General features: G+C 32.6%; 1 protein-coding gene across 1 annotated transcript in view; it reads right to left on the bottom strand.

Annotated features, from left to right (window-relative positions):
* The window catches only part of LOC138931824 (zwei Ig domain protein zig-8), a 35405-nt gene extending 15830 nt beyond the window's left edge, over positions 1–19575 (bottom strand). The window contains exon 1 of the mRNA XM_070292977.1: positions 18209–19575. Within this exon, the coding sequence (XP_070149078.1) occupies positions 18209–18269 (61 nt within the window). The 5' untranslated portion in view covers positions 18270–19575. The remainder of the gene's footprint in view (positions 1–18208) is intronic.
* Positions 19576–20960: the final 1385 nt, after the last annotated feature.

Here is a 20960-nt window from a genome sequence, read left to right as displayed (position 1 = left end):
GTTGAAGCTTTGTTTCTCGTGAGACAACAAAGGAGAGTAAGTCGAGTTGATAGTTTGATGTCAACGCACTCAAATGGAAACGATAGATTGTAACCTCCTTAATTAACGCAGACGTATCCTAACAAGCGAGCAAAAGCTGATAGTCTGCGTGGAAAACTTTGCACTTCATTAGCTTCCCACTGTGATACGACTCAGGTGCAGTACAGTCTATGCTTTTAAAGGTTTAACAATGTGATATCCGTAGAGAAATGTATGTATGTGTACGTGTGTATTAGTATTAGTAGATGCTTGCTCGAATCTCGATATACGAAGACAGCAATGATGATATAGAAGAGACGAGTTCTGGGAAAAGCTAAAGAGAGGGACTCCCCGGAGTGCATGGAAAAGCTCGCTATAAGCTCTCTTAGTTGCCGCTACAAAATTAATTAAAGCAAGTGCTCGCTCAGGCGAGGACGCGAGATATCAAGAAATGTCTTTTTGTTGGTCGTACAGTGGTTAATCCGTATCATTTTGTAGAAGATAATAAACGGCGGGTATTTCCTTAGATATGTCACTTAAGATTAAGCGAAAAGATTATTAAGATAAAGATTTAATTATACGCGTCACACACACGTAAAGCTAAAATGTTGTTGGATGTTTATATCTCGTTCGTCACCATTGTGGCATCGCGTGGCATGTTAATATAGTACAGTTGCGGCTTGCGTGCATCTCGAGAAGTACACCGTGTTACAGACATTGCGAAACTCTTGTTTGGCTTTGTTAATTTATCTGTTCTATATACAGTATGCGCGACAATTATTTTTATAAATAATTCGTTTAAATCTCCGTAACATATATTATTCATATTTCTAATGAGAATACTAAAACGGATATGTCATTATTAGATAGTACAAGAGATTATTAATATTCAGTTCTAGATGATTAATATTTTAAAATTTTAATTCTAAAATATTAATTCTCTAAATTATCAATACCAAAATATGGAACTGAATATGGGGAATACGGAATATTAGAATTTTAAATTTTAGATAAAATATTTTTGATAAAAATTATATATTCTTGTTATTGTGCAACTGTTAATCTGTTTAACGAACGTGAAACATCCTGCGAAAATATATAGATGTTTCAGAATAAAAGACAGCAGATTATATTCAATATAGAAAGAAAAGACATTCCACAAAGTAAAATTATTCGCGAATAGATTTCTAATATAACTCGGGCAATTTTCATCGATTTATAGACGACTAGCCGTTCAGCAAATGACGAACCTTTCGTTTTCAGTGAGTTAAGGGAAAACTGGATGTGTCGACGGGTTCATGTCACTTCCTTTTTTTCAGAGCGACTCGCAGTAATTGCGTTCTCTGTCACTTCAACGTCATTTGATATGGATGGTTACTCGCGTTATTATGGTCGCATTCAAAATTATAGATTTCATTTATGGTAGAATAAGTGCTATAGAATAAGTGCTTTAGTTACAGTTATGTGGAAAAAAAGCCACATGAATTCTACGATATTTGTAAAAAAATTAGATTCGTATTTTAACTCTCTTTTTCATTAATTGTGCCGCGTTAATTGTATTATATTTTTAGAAAATTTTAGAAAACAAAATTTTTATCAGATCGACACATTTTTCAAGTTTAACATTTTTATTAATTATATTTTACTGTTGCTATATTTGTGCTAATCTATGTCTCAAAAAAAAAAAAAAAAAATGTTTTAATGATTTGTAAATTAAAATGACTGATTATTAACTTTCGTATATCAATTAATTTTTTGAGCTTTAAAGAATTTCAAGAACAATTGACGTTTATCGATTACATACAATATATATTGTTGTATTTTATGTAACGTGAAAGAAATTTAATATCTTAAGAAAATCGTGATATAAAAGTAATATATTAATCGTGAAGAGAAATACCGGACAAGATCTCACAATAAATATACATGGTTTTCTAGAAAAATCTCAAACAAAGTAAGAACGTTTCAAGGGTAGCTTTTCCTACGAAACTTGAACTTAAAGATTTAACAAATACGCTGGTTTTGCTCTCAATGCAAAAATTTTTACAATTTTTTAAGAGATAGTCTGCCGTACCGGAGAATAAACTTAAAAACTTTAAAAAGAAATCACAATCTCGTTTATAAGAGTTCTCAATAAATTTTCTGTCAATTTTTGATATTGGGTGTAATTTAGCGTGTTATTGCTTCAAGCCTCGTTCGTCATTCACGCGGTCAGTGGCGAACGGCGGAATTCATTACACCGGAAAATAGTTCGCGAAACGGCAGCCGCAAAAAAGAATGGCATATACAATGAGTTATCGACGCGAAAGTACCAATAGATATTGTAACAGCTGCGGCAGCCGCAGCCGTATCATAAAACGCCGATGATGGAGGAGGAATAACGATACCTCCGGCGGGCACATATTTCTAGCGTTACGATATATGGATCGTCACAAAATAATCTTCCCCATAGCGCTTCCTGCGTCTTTTTCCGGAGCATATTGGACGGAAAATTATTTTTTTGCCAACTTATTTGATGCTAACTGCGCGTTGCCCGCACGTGACCCGAAGGATTTGCGCGCGAATCGGTGCTCTGGATTAAGGTATTTAAATGAATATAAGATCGCAGCCGTCTTTGCGTTGCAATTTCCTGATAGAGAAAGAAAGAGAGAAAGAGAATGGAAAATAGGGGGGAAGGGGATTCCAGACTGGCGCTGCATCCAGCGATCTGAATATTTAGATCGCTCTAGGGCATCGGGCGAATGACCCTCGCAATAGTGAGAGAAGATCGTTTTCCGCCTCCGTGGAAGTGGACGGTAAAAGTTACGATCTTATTTCGAGCTCATCGCAATTTGTACTCAGGGCTCCTCGCCTTTACGATTCAACCCCGTAACTGCGATCCGACGAACCGAACGAAAGAGCTGGGAATTTTTCTACGGTCACATGGTAATAGAATATTGAAATCTAATTGCGCTTTTGCGCTGGTCTTTATATATAACGAGAGTAGATTAATTTACTTTCAATATTTTTTTCACAGGATTATGTATTGAAACATTATCTTGAATTCCATTATTATTTTTACGTTACATTTTGAGTCTGTCTAAGATCACGACTCAATCAGAAGCTCACTTTAGGATATCGCGCATTATTTACCTAGTTCGTAAAAGTGCCCTCCGGTCGGATATGTATCACTGTGTAGTAAACGAGATTGGACATTTTTCACTCTCTACACGCGAAGAATTATTGGTGCGCGAAACTTGTCCGTGTCGCATGAACGAATTTGTAAAAGCACGCGTTTTACAATGAATTACGCATTTGTTGAAAGGTTCACGTTTTCGTAAAATTTATTCATAAGTTGAAAAAAAAAATATACGGCATAATTTTCATAGAAATATTCTACATTCAAACTGCAGAACGCGAGCGAGTTATTTGGCCAACATTTCATGCATTATTTCGCGACAACGCGCGATTGTTTCATTCTTCCTGAACGTACGCGAAATCTTGCTTAGAGGCATCGAAATTGTTTGCAGAATTTAATAAAATCCCACGCGCGAAAATCCGCGATACACTGCCAAGATTTACGACCACCGGAACGCGCACTGTGCGTGCCGTTTCGCGGAAATAACGGAAACGTCAAAACGTAATTCCATTCCAGCGGTATGTGTGTGTGTGTGTGTGCTATTATTTTCTAAATTATGCATCAGTGATGCGCGAGTGCTTAAGAAGAAAGGATGGGGGCAAAATATGCAAATTCGACAACCCGAGAAGCTCGAAGCTCTTACGTTCTTTAACGGTCACTCTCGAACGGTTTATACCTTTAATAAGTAAGTCAGATAAAATCCCATGGTTTCCTTATTTTTAAACTGGCCGTGTAATTTAATCACACCGGCGCGCAGTCGCGTGACTCCCGCGGATCATGGATTTGTCTTTCATGTTGCGTCGGTGTGCCCGATGTTATGTGCCCGCGCGAGAGACGCGTTATTTTTTCACGTTGCCCGAGATTGCACGGAAATAAATCGCGCCCGCTCGTACGCGCGCCGCGAGCATAACTTTTGCGTGTAGTAACGAGCGACGTAAATGATTTGTGAGTAGGTACGAAAGCGGAATAAAACGGGGCGCCCGACGCTGATATTATGGCATGCGAAATGCGCAAGCGTATACTTTTTTTTTTTTTTTTAAATAACGAAATTAGATGAAACTAGATGATACTTCTGAATCCGAGAAGAGCGGAAATTCGAAATGTGAATATGCAACGTACCGTATGAAAATTTATCCGATAAAGCAAGGAATTTTTATCCCTAGAAAAATACGCAAATCTCTATATCTTTACAGATTTTATAAAAAATTGTATTCTGTTAAATACTGTGAAAATTGTTTGTAATTGGAAATAACGCTAACACATAGCATATGAGAAGTTATCTCAATAAAGCAAAATATTTTTATAAAGCACAAATATATATATATATATATATATATATATATATATATATATATATATTTATATATATAAATATAGATATTGTATAAAAAGTTTTATTTTGTAAAAGTTAATTTAATAAAACAAAGCATTTTTTTATCTAAAAGCAAATTGTATATTTTTGCATTCTATAAAAAGTTGAATTTTAGTCAATAATATGTACCATTATCAATGTTTTTTAATTTTTGATTTTACTCAATTAGATTTTATTTTTATGCTTTCCATAGAAATAAAAGAATATAAATTTATATTTCTCTATATTATTTTTTTATTCTAATTTTTATTATATGTATATGTAAATACAGCTTACATATATTTAAATCACGTAGAATATATAATAAAATTCAGTTTTAGATTAATGAAATCTTAAATGTTTATTGTAAATTTTGTTTTAAATTGTCATTGATTTCAACATATACATATTTGTATATACTACATATTTGTGCGTGACACATAATATTAAATTAAATTTGCCAGTTTTTGCTTTGATAATAAATACAATTTTCATACCTCTTCTAGTTATTTCAGATATACATATAATATAGTATGATCCATATAGATGTAATATATCTAATTTAAAGTTAGATCTTATTGGGGAGGAGGATAGCTTTGTTTTCCATTCAGAAAGAAAGATTTAGGAGCTCGTAATTATAATATTATGAAAAATGCAGTAATCATACAGAAAGGTTGCTTCAAAAATGCAAAGTAGATATTATTATGCTTATTATACAATATATGTATATTATACGTGTTTCTAATTTGTCCAGCTGTCTCGCTAATGCCGCTGTGCTCCCGACATTTCTCCTCAAATATCTCTAGCCATGACATCGCAAGTGTGTTTTGCATTTGCCGAATTTGTAGTTTCTGTCGGTTTTTTCGAGATTACTCGCCCTCGTTGCTCGCATCCAATGCATCCTCGCTAAAAACTGCACGAATTTACGGCAGAGCATTACGATATTTAAATGCGAGTTCTAGAAAAGTATTTTGAACCGCAAGAGTCTCGGGACATGTTCACATTCACTCATAAATTTAAACGATTATAATTTTTATAACATGAAAATCTAAATAGAAGAGGACAGTATTTCGTGTAATCGAGAGATTGTATAAAATGATGCTACAGCAATCTAACGAATATATTTTATATATGGAAAGTAAATTAATCGGCGTAAATTAAAATAAATCCGTTTTGCAGTAAATTATAATATTTTCTGCCTATCGCTTGATTTTCCGCTTGTCGCGTAAAATAATCCAGTATCACGCATTAAAATAAAATATGTATCCAAAAACACAAACATATATATACAATATATATATATATATATATATATATATATATATATGGTCATATCTTTTAATGTTTAAAGTTTAGAATATTACAAATTAATAAAATTTTTGATTTAAATATTTATAAAAAGAGATGAGTGTTAGTATTACTGTATATAGCTAATAGTATTAAAATACTGGTAAATGCCAATATTAAGGGTAATATAATACATAAGATTTTTATTATATCTTGTATAAAGCATAATAAAAGATAAAATTAATATATATATATATATATATATATATATATATATGCAATAAAAATAGGTGTTTTTATTTTTATATAAGAATAAAAGCAAATGAGAGAAAATAAGAACAAATAATTTTCGATATCAAAGCTTGAGCACTACTAGATGTGGAATATTTAGGTAAAGACTTGTTCAGATAGCAAAGGCAAAAAACGACTTTTTTCTATTAGTAAAGAAATACTGTACTTTTAAATTAAATCATTTGTATCTACATGCTTAATAATACTGATAACGAGTCATTCTATCGCCGCCAACTACAATGCAAAAAAGGAATATTAAGTGCGCAAAAGTTAAATTTATTGACATATAAATCTCGCGGTAACGCCCCTCATTATAACCGCTAATGATCTCAAACCAGATCTCGACGATTTCGCTTTTCTTTTTCACTCTTCAGAATATCTTCCCTAACTTTCCTCGCTTATTACGTACAAAAAGAAAAAAAAAGGATGTTGCGCCCTCGCGGGACAACAAAGTGATAGAACCAATTAATTAAAAACGTGTAGATCCTCTACACGGAGCTTGAACGTATCAAATGTAGAACGAGCAAGTCGCATCGCGAAATAATGACAGTCATGATTCCGCGTGTTTATCGTCTACTGTCACGTGACGCGGAAATGCAACAAAACTTCAGGAACTGCATTTAAAGTAGGCGAAAGCACTCGCACTTGGTCTCGTAATTAAAACAGGGAGCGGAGCTGGGGAAACTTAACGTTTCCTTCCTTTCGAAGATTCGCGAATAACAATAAGGTGCCCCCGAATCTTGCGCAATTTAGTTCAAATTACGTTTTGCATCGTGTGCGTGATGTCATTTGCGAATTGCATGCGAGAAGTAAACGAACTGATAGAGGAGGGGGGGGGGGATTGAAATGAAATGCTTTATTTGCATAACGCAGTAATATAATAACGAATTTTGTTACAACAATTTCTGAATCTAAATTTAAGTTGATTGTACTGATATTTGGATTGCATTGAATTTTCGCTACATTAATGTAGATATTAACCAGAGCTTTATTATATGTACTCACGAGAACAAACTCGATAAAAATATTTTCACCGAGATATGTACGATAATGAAATAAGGGATGATTTATGTAGGTGTAATTCGATAGTCCCATGTATAATTAATTGCAAGTGTATTAAATCGTCGCAAAATATATATATAATATTTTCTTTGTAATTCTGTAATACAATGAATTTTACATATGGACACGAGTTTCTATCGCAACATCACAAAATACTCTTTTATCTTCTCAGCATTTGTTTGGAATAAAAACATAATTAATTATCATGTAATGGACGGAACGCAGCTCGTTGATAAAACCTCTGTGTTGTATGATCGGCAAAACTTGCTCATGAAAAATTGCAAAGCTTACGCGAATAGCAGTTAAGAAAAGAAAATAAGAAAACAATGTTTAATGATGATCCTAAACTACGTCGGTTGGTTTTTCAAGATTAAAAAAAATTAAGAGTTCCGGAATAATTCTCTCCCTCTTTTTTTTCACTTAGGTAGGTTTATTTCGTGACTACTTGGCATTTCCGTATATTCTCCCTGTATAATATCGCCCTATCATCTCTTCTATAATATCGAGCCAATTGAGCGTAATTCCAACCGCCCAAGCGACTAACAGTGTTACTTTTGGAATGAACTTTGCAGTAGCTGGCAGATGCGCCGTCAATCTCGAGAATTTACCTGCTAGACTCCATCCTAGAATCATTTTATTCCTCTTTCGCACGCGCTCGAAAAGTATGATGAACCTTGAAATAACTTCTCGCAATAATAAAACGAGAGGGAGAGAGGAGAAGAAGAAGAGAGAAAGAGAGAAAGAGTGAGCTCGACTAACAAGTTTGCAAGCACGGAGTTCCTTGCCTCGGCAGTGCCCTCGGGCGCACTTGGTTACTCCGGTCGGGGATCTCTTTTTAGAGGAGCCTCGCATATATAGATCGGCGAGGGAAAAAACTCGAATAAGAATAAAGTGGCCGGTAATTATTTTTCACGCCGTACGCGAAACTCTCGAGTTTCCATTAAGGATCCGCCTGGCAATGCTGCGCGAAAAAAGACGATTCTTCTAGAGATTACGCCGGATTCAGCGGCATTCCGCGTCGCGAAATCATTTCCGCTCCACTTAATCCGCTGCAAACTCATCGCGGATCGAGATTTATATCTCACGATAGTGGCATCATGAGATTTAAATTTGTTGAATAACACGGTCAAAGATATTTTGAATCTTCATTGAAAATAAATACAGAAATCAATCATTGATTACATCCCAAGAATATGACGATATGCTGCGAAATTTATGTAGAAATCTTGCTGTTATATAATGACTGCATGAATAAATTTTTTAAGAATTAGCAACATTCTTTATTGTTCACTGCGAATATCTATTTCTTCTGCAAATATTGTTAAAATTGTATTAAGTTTTAAAATTCTTATTCGAAATTATCTTTTAAAATATTTTTGAACTTAAAAATTTAACGTTATTTAATTTTTATATTATTCTATATCGACAATGTAACAGAAAAATATAAGAAATAATATTTATATAATATATTTATTATATTTTTAAGATATTGTATTTTATACAAGGTTGTATAATATTATGTGATAATACAATATTTCTTTTAACTTATTTGCATTTTTTTACAATAATTCTATTAAAATAAGAAAATGGAAAATTTTTGACATTTATTTGATGTTTATTCTAAAATTTTAATAATGCAACACGAAACTCTATGAATAAATTGTTATCCTTTATCTGTATTCATGCTCTGTTACAATGAATTTATATAAATGAAAACCACACACACTTACACACATACACATACATCCTAAACTTGAGGAATAACCTTTTCGACAGTTTTATACTAGTAGTACTTAATTAATAATTTTTCCTTCAATCGCAGAAAAGGAACAACCTTTCCCGTTTGCGCAAACTTCTAGACAGTAGATTTATTTAAAGTACTGGTATCGTTTTTTGTTGGGGTAATACAGAAATATCTTTATCTAAACTATAGCTGCTTAATTATTTTTATTATATTGATTCTCGTGATTAAATTTATATTATTTGTTTAATGGAGTTTGACGTAGCCTTTTGCTATAATGATCCATAGCTCTTCTATCTTTAACTGGCAAGATTATTCAACGTATCGCTTGTGTGGATAAACAAAAATAAATGCATTATAATTTTCTGATAACGTTTTACTAATGTATTATAAAATGTATACAAAAATATCTCGATTGGCAATAAATAGGTGTTATTAAGGTTGCAATAAAATTATTTTTTAAATCGATGTTTTCTGAAATGAATTTCCGTTTATTTACGCAATATATTGCGTATTGCAATTAACAACGCTAATTATCTTAACGTTTCCTATTTTAGGTATGTATCCTATACTTAAGTACAGATGTATGTGATGCTTTAATGATGACATCGTAACAAAAAGAATTGATCCGCGCATCAAAAAGAGATTTATTTAACATTAAAATTGCAACAAATTGAAAACAAAAATTAATGCAAAATGTGTTTAACTACAAAAACCATTACGTTTGTAAGAAGCTATATATATCTTTGAAAGGAATTTACTAATGACAATGCGCTAATAAAAATTGGAAGTCTTATTTCTACGAGCCTTATTAATAGTTCTTATCGATATAAATTTTTTTTATAAATTTAATAATTATAATAATTGTAGGAAAGTTCTTGTAATAAAATTTTATGGAAAAATTATTTATTGTGAAAAAATATGTAACGTTCATAATTTACATATTGAAAACTAAAAGTAAATTAAAGTTAAAAATATCTCATTAATTAATTTTTAATAATGTGTAAATAGATCATAAAATCTCGTTTTTCAAGTTAGTTTTATTTGATTTTGTTTATATCGAGAACTGAATCGCGAGCATATTAAATATTGAGAATAATGTACTGCCATCGAATTTTTGCAAAGAAAATATCGACTTTTGAGTCGATAAAAGTGTCTCTCGTTAAAATTTAATATTGCGAAGCTACATAGCGAGAGCATCGCACTATACAGCGAGAAAACTGGTAGCGAGATCCGAGTTGCTTGGTTGCTTGGAACAACGGGGAAGCAGGAAATTTCGATTTATCGCTAAGATAGAGAAGGAGCGGGGACCCGATCTCTCTTTCGAACGACGTCGGGTCATATTTTCCGGAACGAGTGCGCCGCAAGCTCCGCGGCGACAAGCCGGTATAATAAGATGAGATACGTGGCCTGAAAGTTTTGTGCTTCCACAGACAGTTCGAAACATACCACGCTTGCAAAAGTGCACCACTGAGAGACTATAACAATCATTTTCCACCGGAATAGAAAGAAGAAAAGAGAGAAAGAGAGAGAGAGAGAGAGAGAGAGAGAGAGAGAGAGAAGAGAGAGAGAGAGAGAGAGAGAGAGAGAGAGAGAGAGAGAGAGAGAGAGAGAGAGAGAGAGAGAGATTGATATAACATGACGAAGAATCGTAAGTTCGAGAGTCGTAAGATAGAAACGTCATTAATGTTCCATTTGCAGTGCCTAGAGGAGATATTTTGTTAAATTTCTACGGTATTTCACTATCTCGCGACCGTATCTAGATTGCATCGCGAATAATCAGTTTGAGATACGGCTTTAGAGAGCGACCGTAATTTCTGAGAGAGAGAAAAAGAGACGTAACGTTTTTCTAAAATTAAAATTAGTATTTTACATAAATTATGATTTTCTTAATCTATATGGATTTGGAAAATTACATCTCTCTATAATGTTTAAATGCATATGTGATAAATGTTAGTTTGACATTTGATTTTACAGTTTCTACCGTTAAATTATAAAGAATATTGTTAATAATTATAAAAGCTTAAACGCGCTTTTACGTAAGTTTAAAAATGGTTTAAAATGGGCTTCTGATTATAACCCGAATAAATTGTAGCTGGATATTTCCATTTGTAGTTGTATTGATCTTGGGTTATATGTCAAAGCATGCTCTTTCATCGATAACTAATGTCGGTTGCGGGGCTTTGATTACAGTCATGGTGAGATCAGATGTCTGGAGAGTGGCAAAGGAATAATTTATGATATGAATTTTTCCGAAGGCTCGATTTACATGAGAAATCCAATATATATATATATATATATATATATATATATATATATATATATATATATATTCTCATTTAGTATACAATCTTCCTACAAATATATATAGTTACTCCACAATTAGCAACTTTGAATAGATTTTTTTGGGAAAAATACCAGCCAATTTCTTTATTGCAAAAATGTTCTTATTTATTGTACATTTCCAATGCAAATAACATTCTTTTCCTATATAACAATGATCAAGTTGTAATAACATACTAAAATATTATAAAATTAAAATAAATAAAAATAGTTAAGCGCAGGATGTAACACAAATAATTAATTTATTAAAGATACTAGGATAATAATTATATATTATAAAACATAAATTAATTAAAATAGATTTAAAGAAATTTATTTATACAAATTTCTGAACGTTCGAAACGTATTAGTTTTGAAATCTTTGCAAAAGAATGCTCGGTAAATTCAATCTAGGCTTTTTCATCTCTGATTGTAAGTGCAACTCAAAGTAAATTATGGTGTCCTTTTTTTTAGAACTAAGACACATTGAGACACCTAAAACTGTTCCAATGCATCTACATTCTCCGTGTTCACGGTGAAATTTTTTTCCTCGTACATATATATATATATACATATACATATATATCTATCGATAAGCCACACGCACGTCGCTTTTATTGCAGGTTCAAGTACTGCGGGTCAACGACTCGCGTTCTCACGACTGATGGCATACACGGTCAACCACTGGAGGCAAATGCGAATCGTCTATAGAGCTCTATAAGCCATACTTTCCCGTCGTTATATTCGCGACATATTGAAATGCTAACTAGGGTAAAGTCGCTTTGTAAAATATTGCTATGCGCTAATTAGCGTATATATTAGCACTGGGTGTGCGACATCAATCACCCTTTTTTCTATCTTTCTCTCGCGAAACATGCACGATATTACACGATATATGCAGGGGGAAAATAAATATCTCTGTATTATTAATGCTTAATGTACACGGATGTTTATCCCATAAATTTAATCTTAACATTGGCGAGCCGCCTATATCAACACGTTATTTCATGGCATTTAATGTGCAAGTTTATCATTAGCCTAATAATAATACAAACGACAAATGTTTCTGCAAAAGCATATGTGCTGACTTGTTTTTAATTAGTATACTACTAATTAAAATAGTATGCTACTTGTTTTTAATATAGTATAATCAGCATAAATAGTGAGAGCAGAGTAAGCAAATATTCTAAGAATGCTCATAATAAAAAGCACGTTCTATTTTGGAATAGTAGTGCATTGAGATAGGGGAAAAAAAAAATAAAAAGAAAACTGCAAGATATTCAAAAGTTTATTTAAGCTATCTGCTGACTCAAATGTCTGAAAGTTTTTGTAAGCTTTTCAAAGCTCCGTGAAAATGATAATGCAAACATTTTTTTGGAGACTTTTGGTATGCATTTGGCTAACAACCGTCAAAAGTTCGGAATTTGCAAGAGTTTTGCAAAGAATAAAGTAGGAAACTATATCATTATACAAACTTTCGAGTGTAGAAAGATATGGTTTCTATACAGCCTCTTTAACTGGAATATGTAGATAAAAGAAATAAACAGAAAAGCATATACGTTTCAAAATTTACTAAAAATCTACATAGAAACAATTATTTGCGCGAACTAATAACGAGATCTCTCAAAGTCTCTTTGACGCATGTATATTTCAAACAGCCAAAGTACCTGTTAAATTTTTGCAAATTTGCAAACTTTTTTTCTCTTTCTTCTCTTTCTCTCATAATATTATTCTAAATTAAAGATTTTATCATCTTAAATTAAGACACGTGTAAACTGTTTATAAAGCCATTGTGTACTTTTTACGGCAATCTTGCGTAAAACCTTCTTAGTCCCTTTTAGCAATCCTTTCGCGAGAATCTGGAAATCTCTTGAAATGTTTGTCGAGCGCAAATCTGTTAAACCACGGGTGCGTTTCCAGAAGATTAACTTTACTTGATCCCATAATATCGTGAGATCCAACACGAAACACCCTCGCCTACGATGACTATCTCGCAACGTCTTACCCAATTAGCATGTTTTAGTCTGGTTAGAAGAACGAAGCGGAAGTTTCAAAGATTGTACCGCGAGAGTGCCGACAGATTTTATATCTTATATATAGAAGAAGCTATAAATTATATAAAAATAGAAAGCTTATGTGATATGTAAAATACGCACAGTTTATATCCATATTTTTATAAATCTTAAATTCGATCTATAAATTTTTCGCAATAAAAATCTGACCGCAACTTTTTAACATTTGGCCTTAGATATTTTTCTAATTAAAATTCAACCTATAAAATTCTGTTACAAAAATATAGTCTAGTTAAATTTGATATATTGAACATATAAAATTGATATTTATAAGAATCTTTAACATTTTCCGTTGTATAAAATTATTATAATTCGTGAACTATTAATGCTATAATATTTTCTGTAAAAATCCCAATTTTGACAATTTAAATAAAAAATAAATAATATGGCATATATATTTATATATAGAGCGTTGCTGACGTAACTGACGCATATATCGATAATAAACAAATATTTGGAAATCAGGAATAAAAATACGTCACACATACACACGCAGATATTTTTCCAATTCGTCCCAAATCAGGTATTATATTTCTAAAACTTGTGCTATTGTTGAGTTTAAATGTAGATTGTAAATCGAAAAATAGTTTCTGTGTTTTTTTTTTTTTCGTGACGGAGTAGAAATACGATAGTGATGTAAGGTATACTTCTGTCAATCTCTATACAACATCGGAAATCGAATCTATCGAAATTATACTGGTTCCAATATCGTCCCTGCCAAATTTTTGATATTCTGGCACTTTTGTCTGTCCATTTCGGCCTATTTTGACTCACGCTACTTTTCCCTCAGTGACACTAGCCTTTTATCATCTTGCACCCGAAGCGATGGTAATTGCTTGAATTTCCGAGATCCTCTAGCACGGCTGAAGATCGCCGAGCTAGGCATCGCGAGCGGAGACAAGCGTTTAATTTACCTGGGCCAAGTTCGCGCGCCAAGTCCTTGTCGCAGTCCATGGCGCCGAATGAAATTGCGAAAGTTGTTCGTCTAGAACGACAATGGCGCAAACGAGGTGTGAAGCGAGGCTATGAAATATAACGGCACGACGACGACAACGACGACGATGATGACGACGACGACGACAATGATGACGACATTCCAACCCGCTCGGGGAGACCCCTCGGCGACTTTTTACAACATATGTCCATGTAATATTCCAATGATCAATATATATTGCGCGATATTCTTCTTATGTGCGAGATTGATATATGTATACATCAATATATATATATATATATATATATATATATATATATATATATATATATTCGAAAGGAAGAGTAGTGTTTTACTTGTAGGACGCGCGAACACCATCGCTGACGGCGTCGGCTGACTTGGGCCGAGTTATGAATAATGCATGCGATAAATTTGCGTCGCACGCATGCAAGCGCGCCGGTGTAATTCCATTAGCTGTACCGTTTTATCGCCCGATACCGTGGATTCAATTGAGTAACTCCTTTCACGCCGCCAAGTACCATTCCATTATTTCTTTCGACCGCCCTGCGCTACGACAAGTCGCAGGGTGTGCGGTACGTGATCCCGATATTTCTCGCGCACGATAAATGTCGTGTGGCATGTTAACTAGTTCATTAACGTCTACAGTTTATTTTTCTAACAAATATGGTTGTCTTGTTAATAAGTGATATAATGAGAAAAAATAGACAATTTATTTATTATTAAAGTTCTTTAGAAAAGTACAATGATCTCTCTGTTGTAATCTTTTATCTAAAAATAAAAGATATAGTAATATATTATACACACACATACATACATTTACATATAAAAATAAAAATTTGAAATATAGAAAATATATTTCATTTTGTAAAGTTAACATTCTATTTTTATAAAATTATATATAAACAATAGAGATTTCTCAAATAAAAGCGTTTTTTATGAATTTTTAAATTAGTTTTGGCAATTAACTAAAATAATAAAAATAAAAATAGACAATTCTAGGAATATTTCAGTTTTACAGGAAAATTTTCTATGGATTAAAAATTATTGACGTCACTGTGTACTTTTTTGTCAGAATTAGTAAATAATTGTATTCTCTCTCAATGAAGAAAGCTTTATCTTGGTAGAATCTATGAAATTAAATTATATACATAACAAAGGCTTATTTTTTCATAACTTTAATTAATGTTTCTCAATATTATTTTGCATTTCAACTTTTTTAATATTGTTTATAACAAATATTAATATTATTTTTAATTACTTAATGGAAAGTTATAATTACTTATAAATAATAAAAGATGTATTCGAAAAAAACGACTTGTGCGTGTGTATGTGTGTGTTGTTCATTCCATTTAATTATATAATACGCATACACACATCAAAAAAGTAATAGATATTCCAAACTCTTTGTTATTATTAAAGAAAAGATATATTTTTAATTAAATTAGATTTTGAGTGATTAAAAACAGATATATAACAATTACACATACACAAGTGGAATTATATAAATAAATTTTGAAAGATTCAGTTTTTTAATTCATATATAATATAAAATTAAAAATAATAAAATCAAAATATAAACTTATCATATTTGTTTAAACAATACTGTACGTGTGTGTTTAATGAGCAATCTATTCTATTGTTTCAAATAAAGTAAAGAAAATAATTTGCTATAAATATATATTAAATTAGTTCAATAGTAAATTTTCTCGTGTCTATATAATTTTCAGAGGTTTTTATAATGGATAATAATTTATATACTTTACATAATATGTGGTGTTATCTCATTATCCTTATTTGTGCCATAATTTAACCATCTCTTCCTTTCTTTATGAGACGATTCATTAATCATTCTAATTAATCGGCGAAACGACGCGAACTATATGTATACATATTTATATTACTCTCACTGTTTTATATAATATTTTACACTATTCATCTTTCTAGTATTATGCAATATATCAAATATTAATAACAATTAAATAATGTTTTAAAACTATATAATTTAAAATAATTATAACGATTTCTATTATATATTTGATATGTCAAAATTATCAAAATTATAATTGCAAAATATGCTATTAATTTCTTTTTATTTATGCTGCAACTATGATAATATACATATTTATCACATGTGTTAAGTTACATTATAAATTTTGCAATACCCGATATGAAATGTTTGAATTAATTATTCATTATAATTGATTATATGTAATTTAATAGATAAATAATTGAATTTTCTTTATCAGCATATATGTGTATATAAATTTAATCTATTGCGCTATTTAATTCAAAGTTCTATTCGATATGCTTCACCACTAATGCTTTGACTCCAATTTCAAAGTCTACAATACATTTTATGCATTACATTTCTTAATTAAGTAATTATTTAATATAAATGTGAATATATATATTTTTATATTTTTAAATATTAATTTTTTTCGTCAATTTTTATCAATTTCGAGTAGCTTATTATATTCTTTCCATTTCTCATCTCATTTCACGAGAATTTATTCATGATTATGTTATTTTAATAAGCTTGTTAGAGATGCTTTTTAATTTTGCATCTGATAATTTCTTTCTGCTATTAAATATTTGATATTTTCATTATTATATTTGTTTTCATTTATCAAAATAATTGAAAGTTTAATCTCGATTATTTATTGGCAATGAAAAGATATACGAAACAATGTAACTCTTACGTGAAATCTTTCTTCTTATACAGCGTACATTAAAAACTTTATGCAAGGATAATTTTTTTTTTCTGCATACATTCCGATTAAGTATATTTATATTATTAATTTAATTATTTTATGAAAGGTATTCTTTTTATTATTTCAGGAGAAATTTTAATAGCTTTTACACAAACCGAAAATTCACATTTTTACATATGTCAAATTGATCAATAATTATAAGTTTTATTTAAACATATGCATAAATAATTGTTCCACGAAAAGTATTTGTTATTTTACAAGAATTTGCATATTATATTTTCTCTCTTATGTCGTAATTATTCTCATTTTTAGATGCTCATCTACTATCAACAAAATTTAAATTATAAATCATCTTCCATTTTCAATTTACATTGACCGTACATAGTAAAGGAATTGTACGGATATCACAGTCAAACAGCAAACAATCGACTTCCTCTGCGTTTACGAAGCGCAAACATAAGCTATAAATCTCTACATTTCTTTCCCCTCTATCCCTCTTTCTCCCTTTCTCTCACTCTCTCTTGCTTTTTGACTAGAACGGCAGTCGTAAATCTCTCTTCCTTTGCGAATAGCAAATGTCGCGTTGCAATTAAAGTAATTAAACTGAATCTTAATTTTCATGGACGATAGTAAATGAGATTTTATCTACGTTGTGAAATACCACTTCGCTGTTCCATATATGTATATACATATGTATATATGTATTTTTTATACTAAAAAAAAATCAATATTTTTTATTCTTCTTTTATCATTATCATTTTTCAATCGTATTTTTTGTCTTGTTAATATTAATATATCTTTTTGAAAACGATATTTTACAAAATAGAATTATAAATTTATCGTTTTTATACCGTAGAAGGTCAATAGTAATTTTTTTCCACTTATTTATATTCAAATACGAAGGAAGAGATAATATGTCCGATATTAATTTCAATCATTTACAATAACTATTGTTTTATATATATATTCCTTTAGCGTGTTTATAATTTTTGTTGTTGCAGCTGTTAAAGAAAACAATTTTAATCGAGTTTTAGTGTGATAACGTTTTTAATCATTAATAAACATTTACGATCTGAAATTGTAGTTGCGCACAAACACGATGGAATAATAATAATTCCAAGATATTAGTCATGTTTCTTCTTCATGATCCGAGGTACTTCTTCACGATTTTCCTACGGTCATCTAATGTCGCGAACACACGCCACGAGTCATCTTCTTTTCTCGTCGCAAGCAAGTAGGCGAGATCATGCAAGATGATTAGAATGTAGCAGAGTAATTACCTTCTGTGCACATGAAGAGTATGGCAGCAATTGAGAGCCTCGCTTGCCATCTCAGAGCCATTTCCGCGACTATTCGGGAGACGCTTACACTTGAATACTAAAATGATTCACATTCTCTTCCCGTGATCGCTACTATCACCATCCACTCACTGACATGGTACACCAGACGGCCTCTTATCACTCGTCTCTTTCCGACTCTTGCACGCTAATATAACACACACAGTTCACAATCGCATCCAAACGTTTCGAAAACGAAATAAAAAGCCGACACGATTTACTCGCGATTAGTTCAAGATATCAATCCTTTCTCCGCAAATCGCTCGATTAAAAAGGGGGATAAATTATCGCGAGAGCTGACGGTTTTGTCGAATCCGCCATAAGATACAGCCCGGTCCTTCGCGCGTGCATACGTCGATCTTCCGCACAAAGTGATATCTCCTATAATAGTGACTATGTAGACGATAACGCGCGCAAAAATGATTATGGCAAAACTTTCGACGGCGTGCCACGTATCCTGCGAAACTTTTCATATATATCGTCGGATGAAGTCCTCGTCCAGTCGCGTTCCTTCGCGCGACTCGATAGAGTTTGAATCTTCTTGGATTCGCGAATAAACCCGTAAACTTTCGTTGCCTCGAGAAACTACGCGTTACACTTACGAGGATTTGGACAAAATTTCCTCTTCGCGATCATCGAACAGGCTCTTCACAGGACGGTCCCAGTTTCCGTCGCGCGAACAACGGGCGAGCTTCTCATCGTCGCGCGGAGAATCCTGAGAATCAAAAATCGCCGTGGACTCGTAAAAGTCCACATAATCAGAGCTATTTCCCGATCGGAGCGACGAAATCCCGACGATCGACGCTGCGTGCCGCGTCGGATCTCGTTCAATCGGAGCAATCGATCGATCGGACGGAGACTTGTCAGTCGGCACGAAAATTACTCCCGAACGCAGTCTCTTCTTCGCCCTCGCTCCGTCGTTCCGTTCGAAATTGTTCGAAATCGCGCAAACCAGCGATTCTTCGTTCACCGCACAACCGCATCCATTGATCAACTCTTCTTTTTTTTATATTATATCATTTTTTAATAATTCATCGATTGAAAAATGTTTCTTGGATTTTGCGGCCTCTTAAATTACTTCTGATTCTCAGTCTCTCACAATTCCACCTCTTTCTCTCTCTCTCTCTCTTTGCGTTTCGACTTTACGTTTCGATAAACAACTCGGAACTCCGACTGTCGCGGCTTCCCATGTCGATAGTTTGGCCTCGCGAGCTGTTACACGCGGAGCTATTTTAAGAAATCGTCACGGCGATCGTTCGCGTACGCAACATTGTATATAGCATAACGGCACGCACGCACGTCTTGTTTCGGTGACAGATTTACCCTGACTGGGGAGATTCTCGGCCGTGGGAGCATGCGCGTTTCCGATCCACCCCCTGTGACGATGGAGGCGCGCGGAAGGTCCGCGGATGCACACGCACACACATAAGGATTTACACCGATGCACATATACTCTCCCTCTCTTTTCGCGAGAAAGCACATCGACACACAAACATTCGTCCAGGAGGGTGTACGCACACTCATACATTTATATAGGTATGAGTGTACGTGTAAAGGAAACCTCTCTCTTTCTCTCTCCCCCTTCTTCCTCATTATTTCTCTCTTTCTCTATCTCTCTATCTCTGTCTTTCTCTCTTCTCACTCTTTCTTCTTATTCTCAGGACTGTATGTCACGGACAGAAACTGTGGCAAGGCGTGCAAGGAGTGCAGAATCGAGGTACGAAATCCACGGTACTCTTAGAGACATTGTGATGGGCTTAAAGATTTATTCGCGTCTTCACACACTTGTCAATCCAATATCACCAGGATAGAGGATCTTTGACACCGTCAGATTTCTAGATTTCTCTTTTTCAGAGAAAACGAAAATTTAATTATCTAAAGCAAAAAGTAAGCTCCAAATTATAATGTAAAAATGATTTTTAGCAATAGTAATCACTTCAATAATAGTAAATATTCATTTTATTATTTGAAGAATCAATTTTTTTTTATATCTTTAGTCTTCTGTAATTTTTTTTCCACAATTTATTTATACTCCTATGAAATACTCATGAACAACAAGATCCGAAACTATCTTAATTCGGGAATACGGTATTCCAGGAAATATCGCGAACTCTCACAAAGCGACTAGTTCGACCGAAGGTAAAAGCTGTACGAATTATAAAGGAACAGGTGATGTGAAGAAAACGTTCTAGGAATACAAATACTATAAAACTTTCGAAGCGTACTTAAAAAGCCATGTGCGATACGTGCAGATCTCATCGCAGATCATAAGAACACAAACATGCATTGGTCGACATACAAAAAATATACTTTTTCTGGTATTTTTCTTTTATTATTTATATTGTTGTATATAACTTGTATATAATTGACGCGTTGTATATAATTGACTATGATACATATTCCATATTATTATTATTAAGCAAATATTGTTGTTTCATAATTTAGTATCTCATATTTTATGCATGTAATATAGTACATAAAATTAATATGAATTAAAGATAGAATAGACATGAAATTAATATGATTTTAAAGAAGGGGAATGCGCATATGATAATTATAACTACTGGATAATTATATATTATTACACAATTAAATAAAAGCTTTATTGCATGCTCTAAACAAAGATTTATGTAGCCAATAAAGTGTCACTGATGGAATGTCTGTTCTGCAAAAAGCATAATGCTACGCGCAAGAG

Source organism: Polyergus mexicanus, unplaced genomic scaffold (genome assembly GCF_030449975.1).
Source record: "Polyergus mexicanus isolate NDT 795.1 unplaced genomic scaffold, iyPolMexi1.0 SCAF_3, whole genome shotgun sequence".
NCBI classification, from domain to species: Eukaryota; Metazoa; Arthropoda; class Insecta; order Hymenoptera; family Formicidae; genus Polyergus; species Polyergus mexicanus.
Note: the sequence above shows the minus strand (reverse complement) of the source record. Positions and strands in the feature narration are given on the sequence as shown.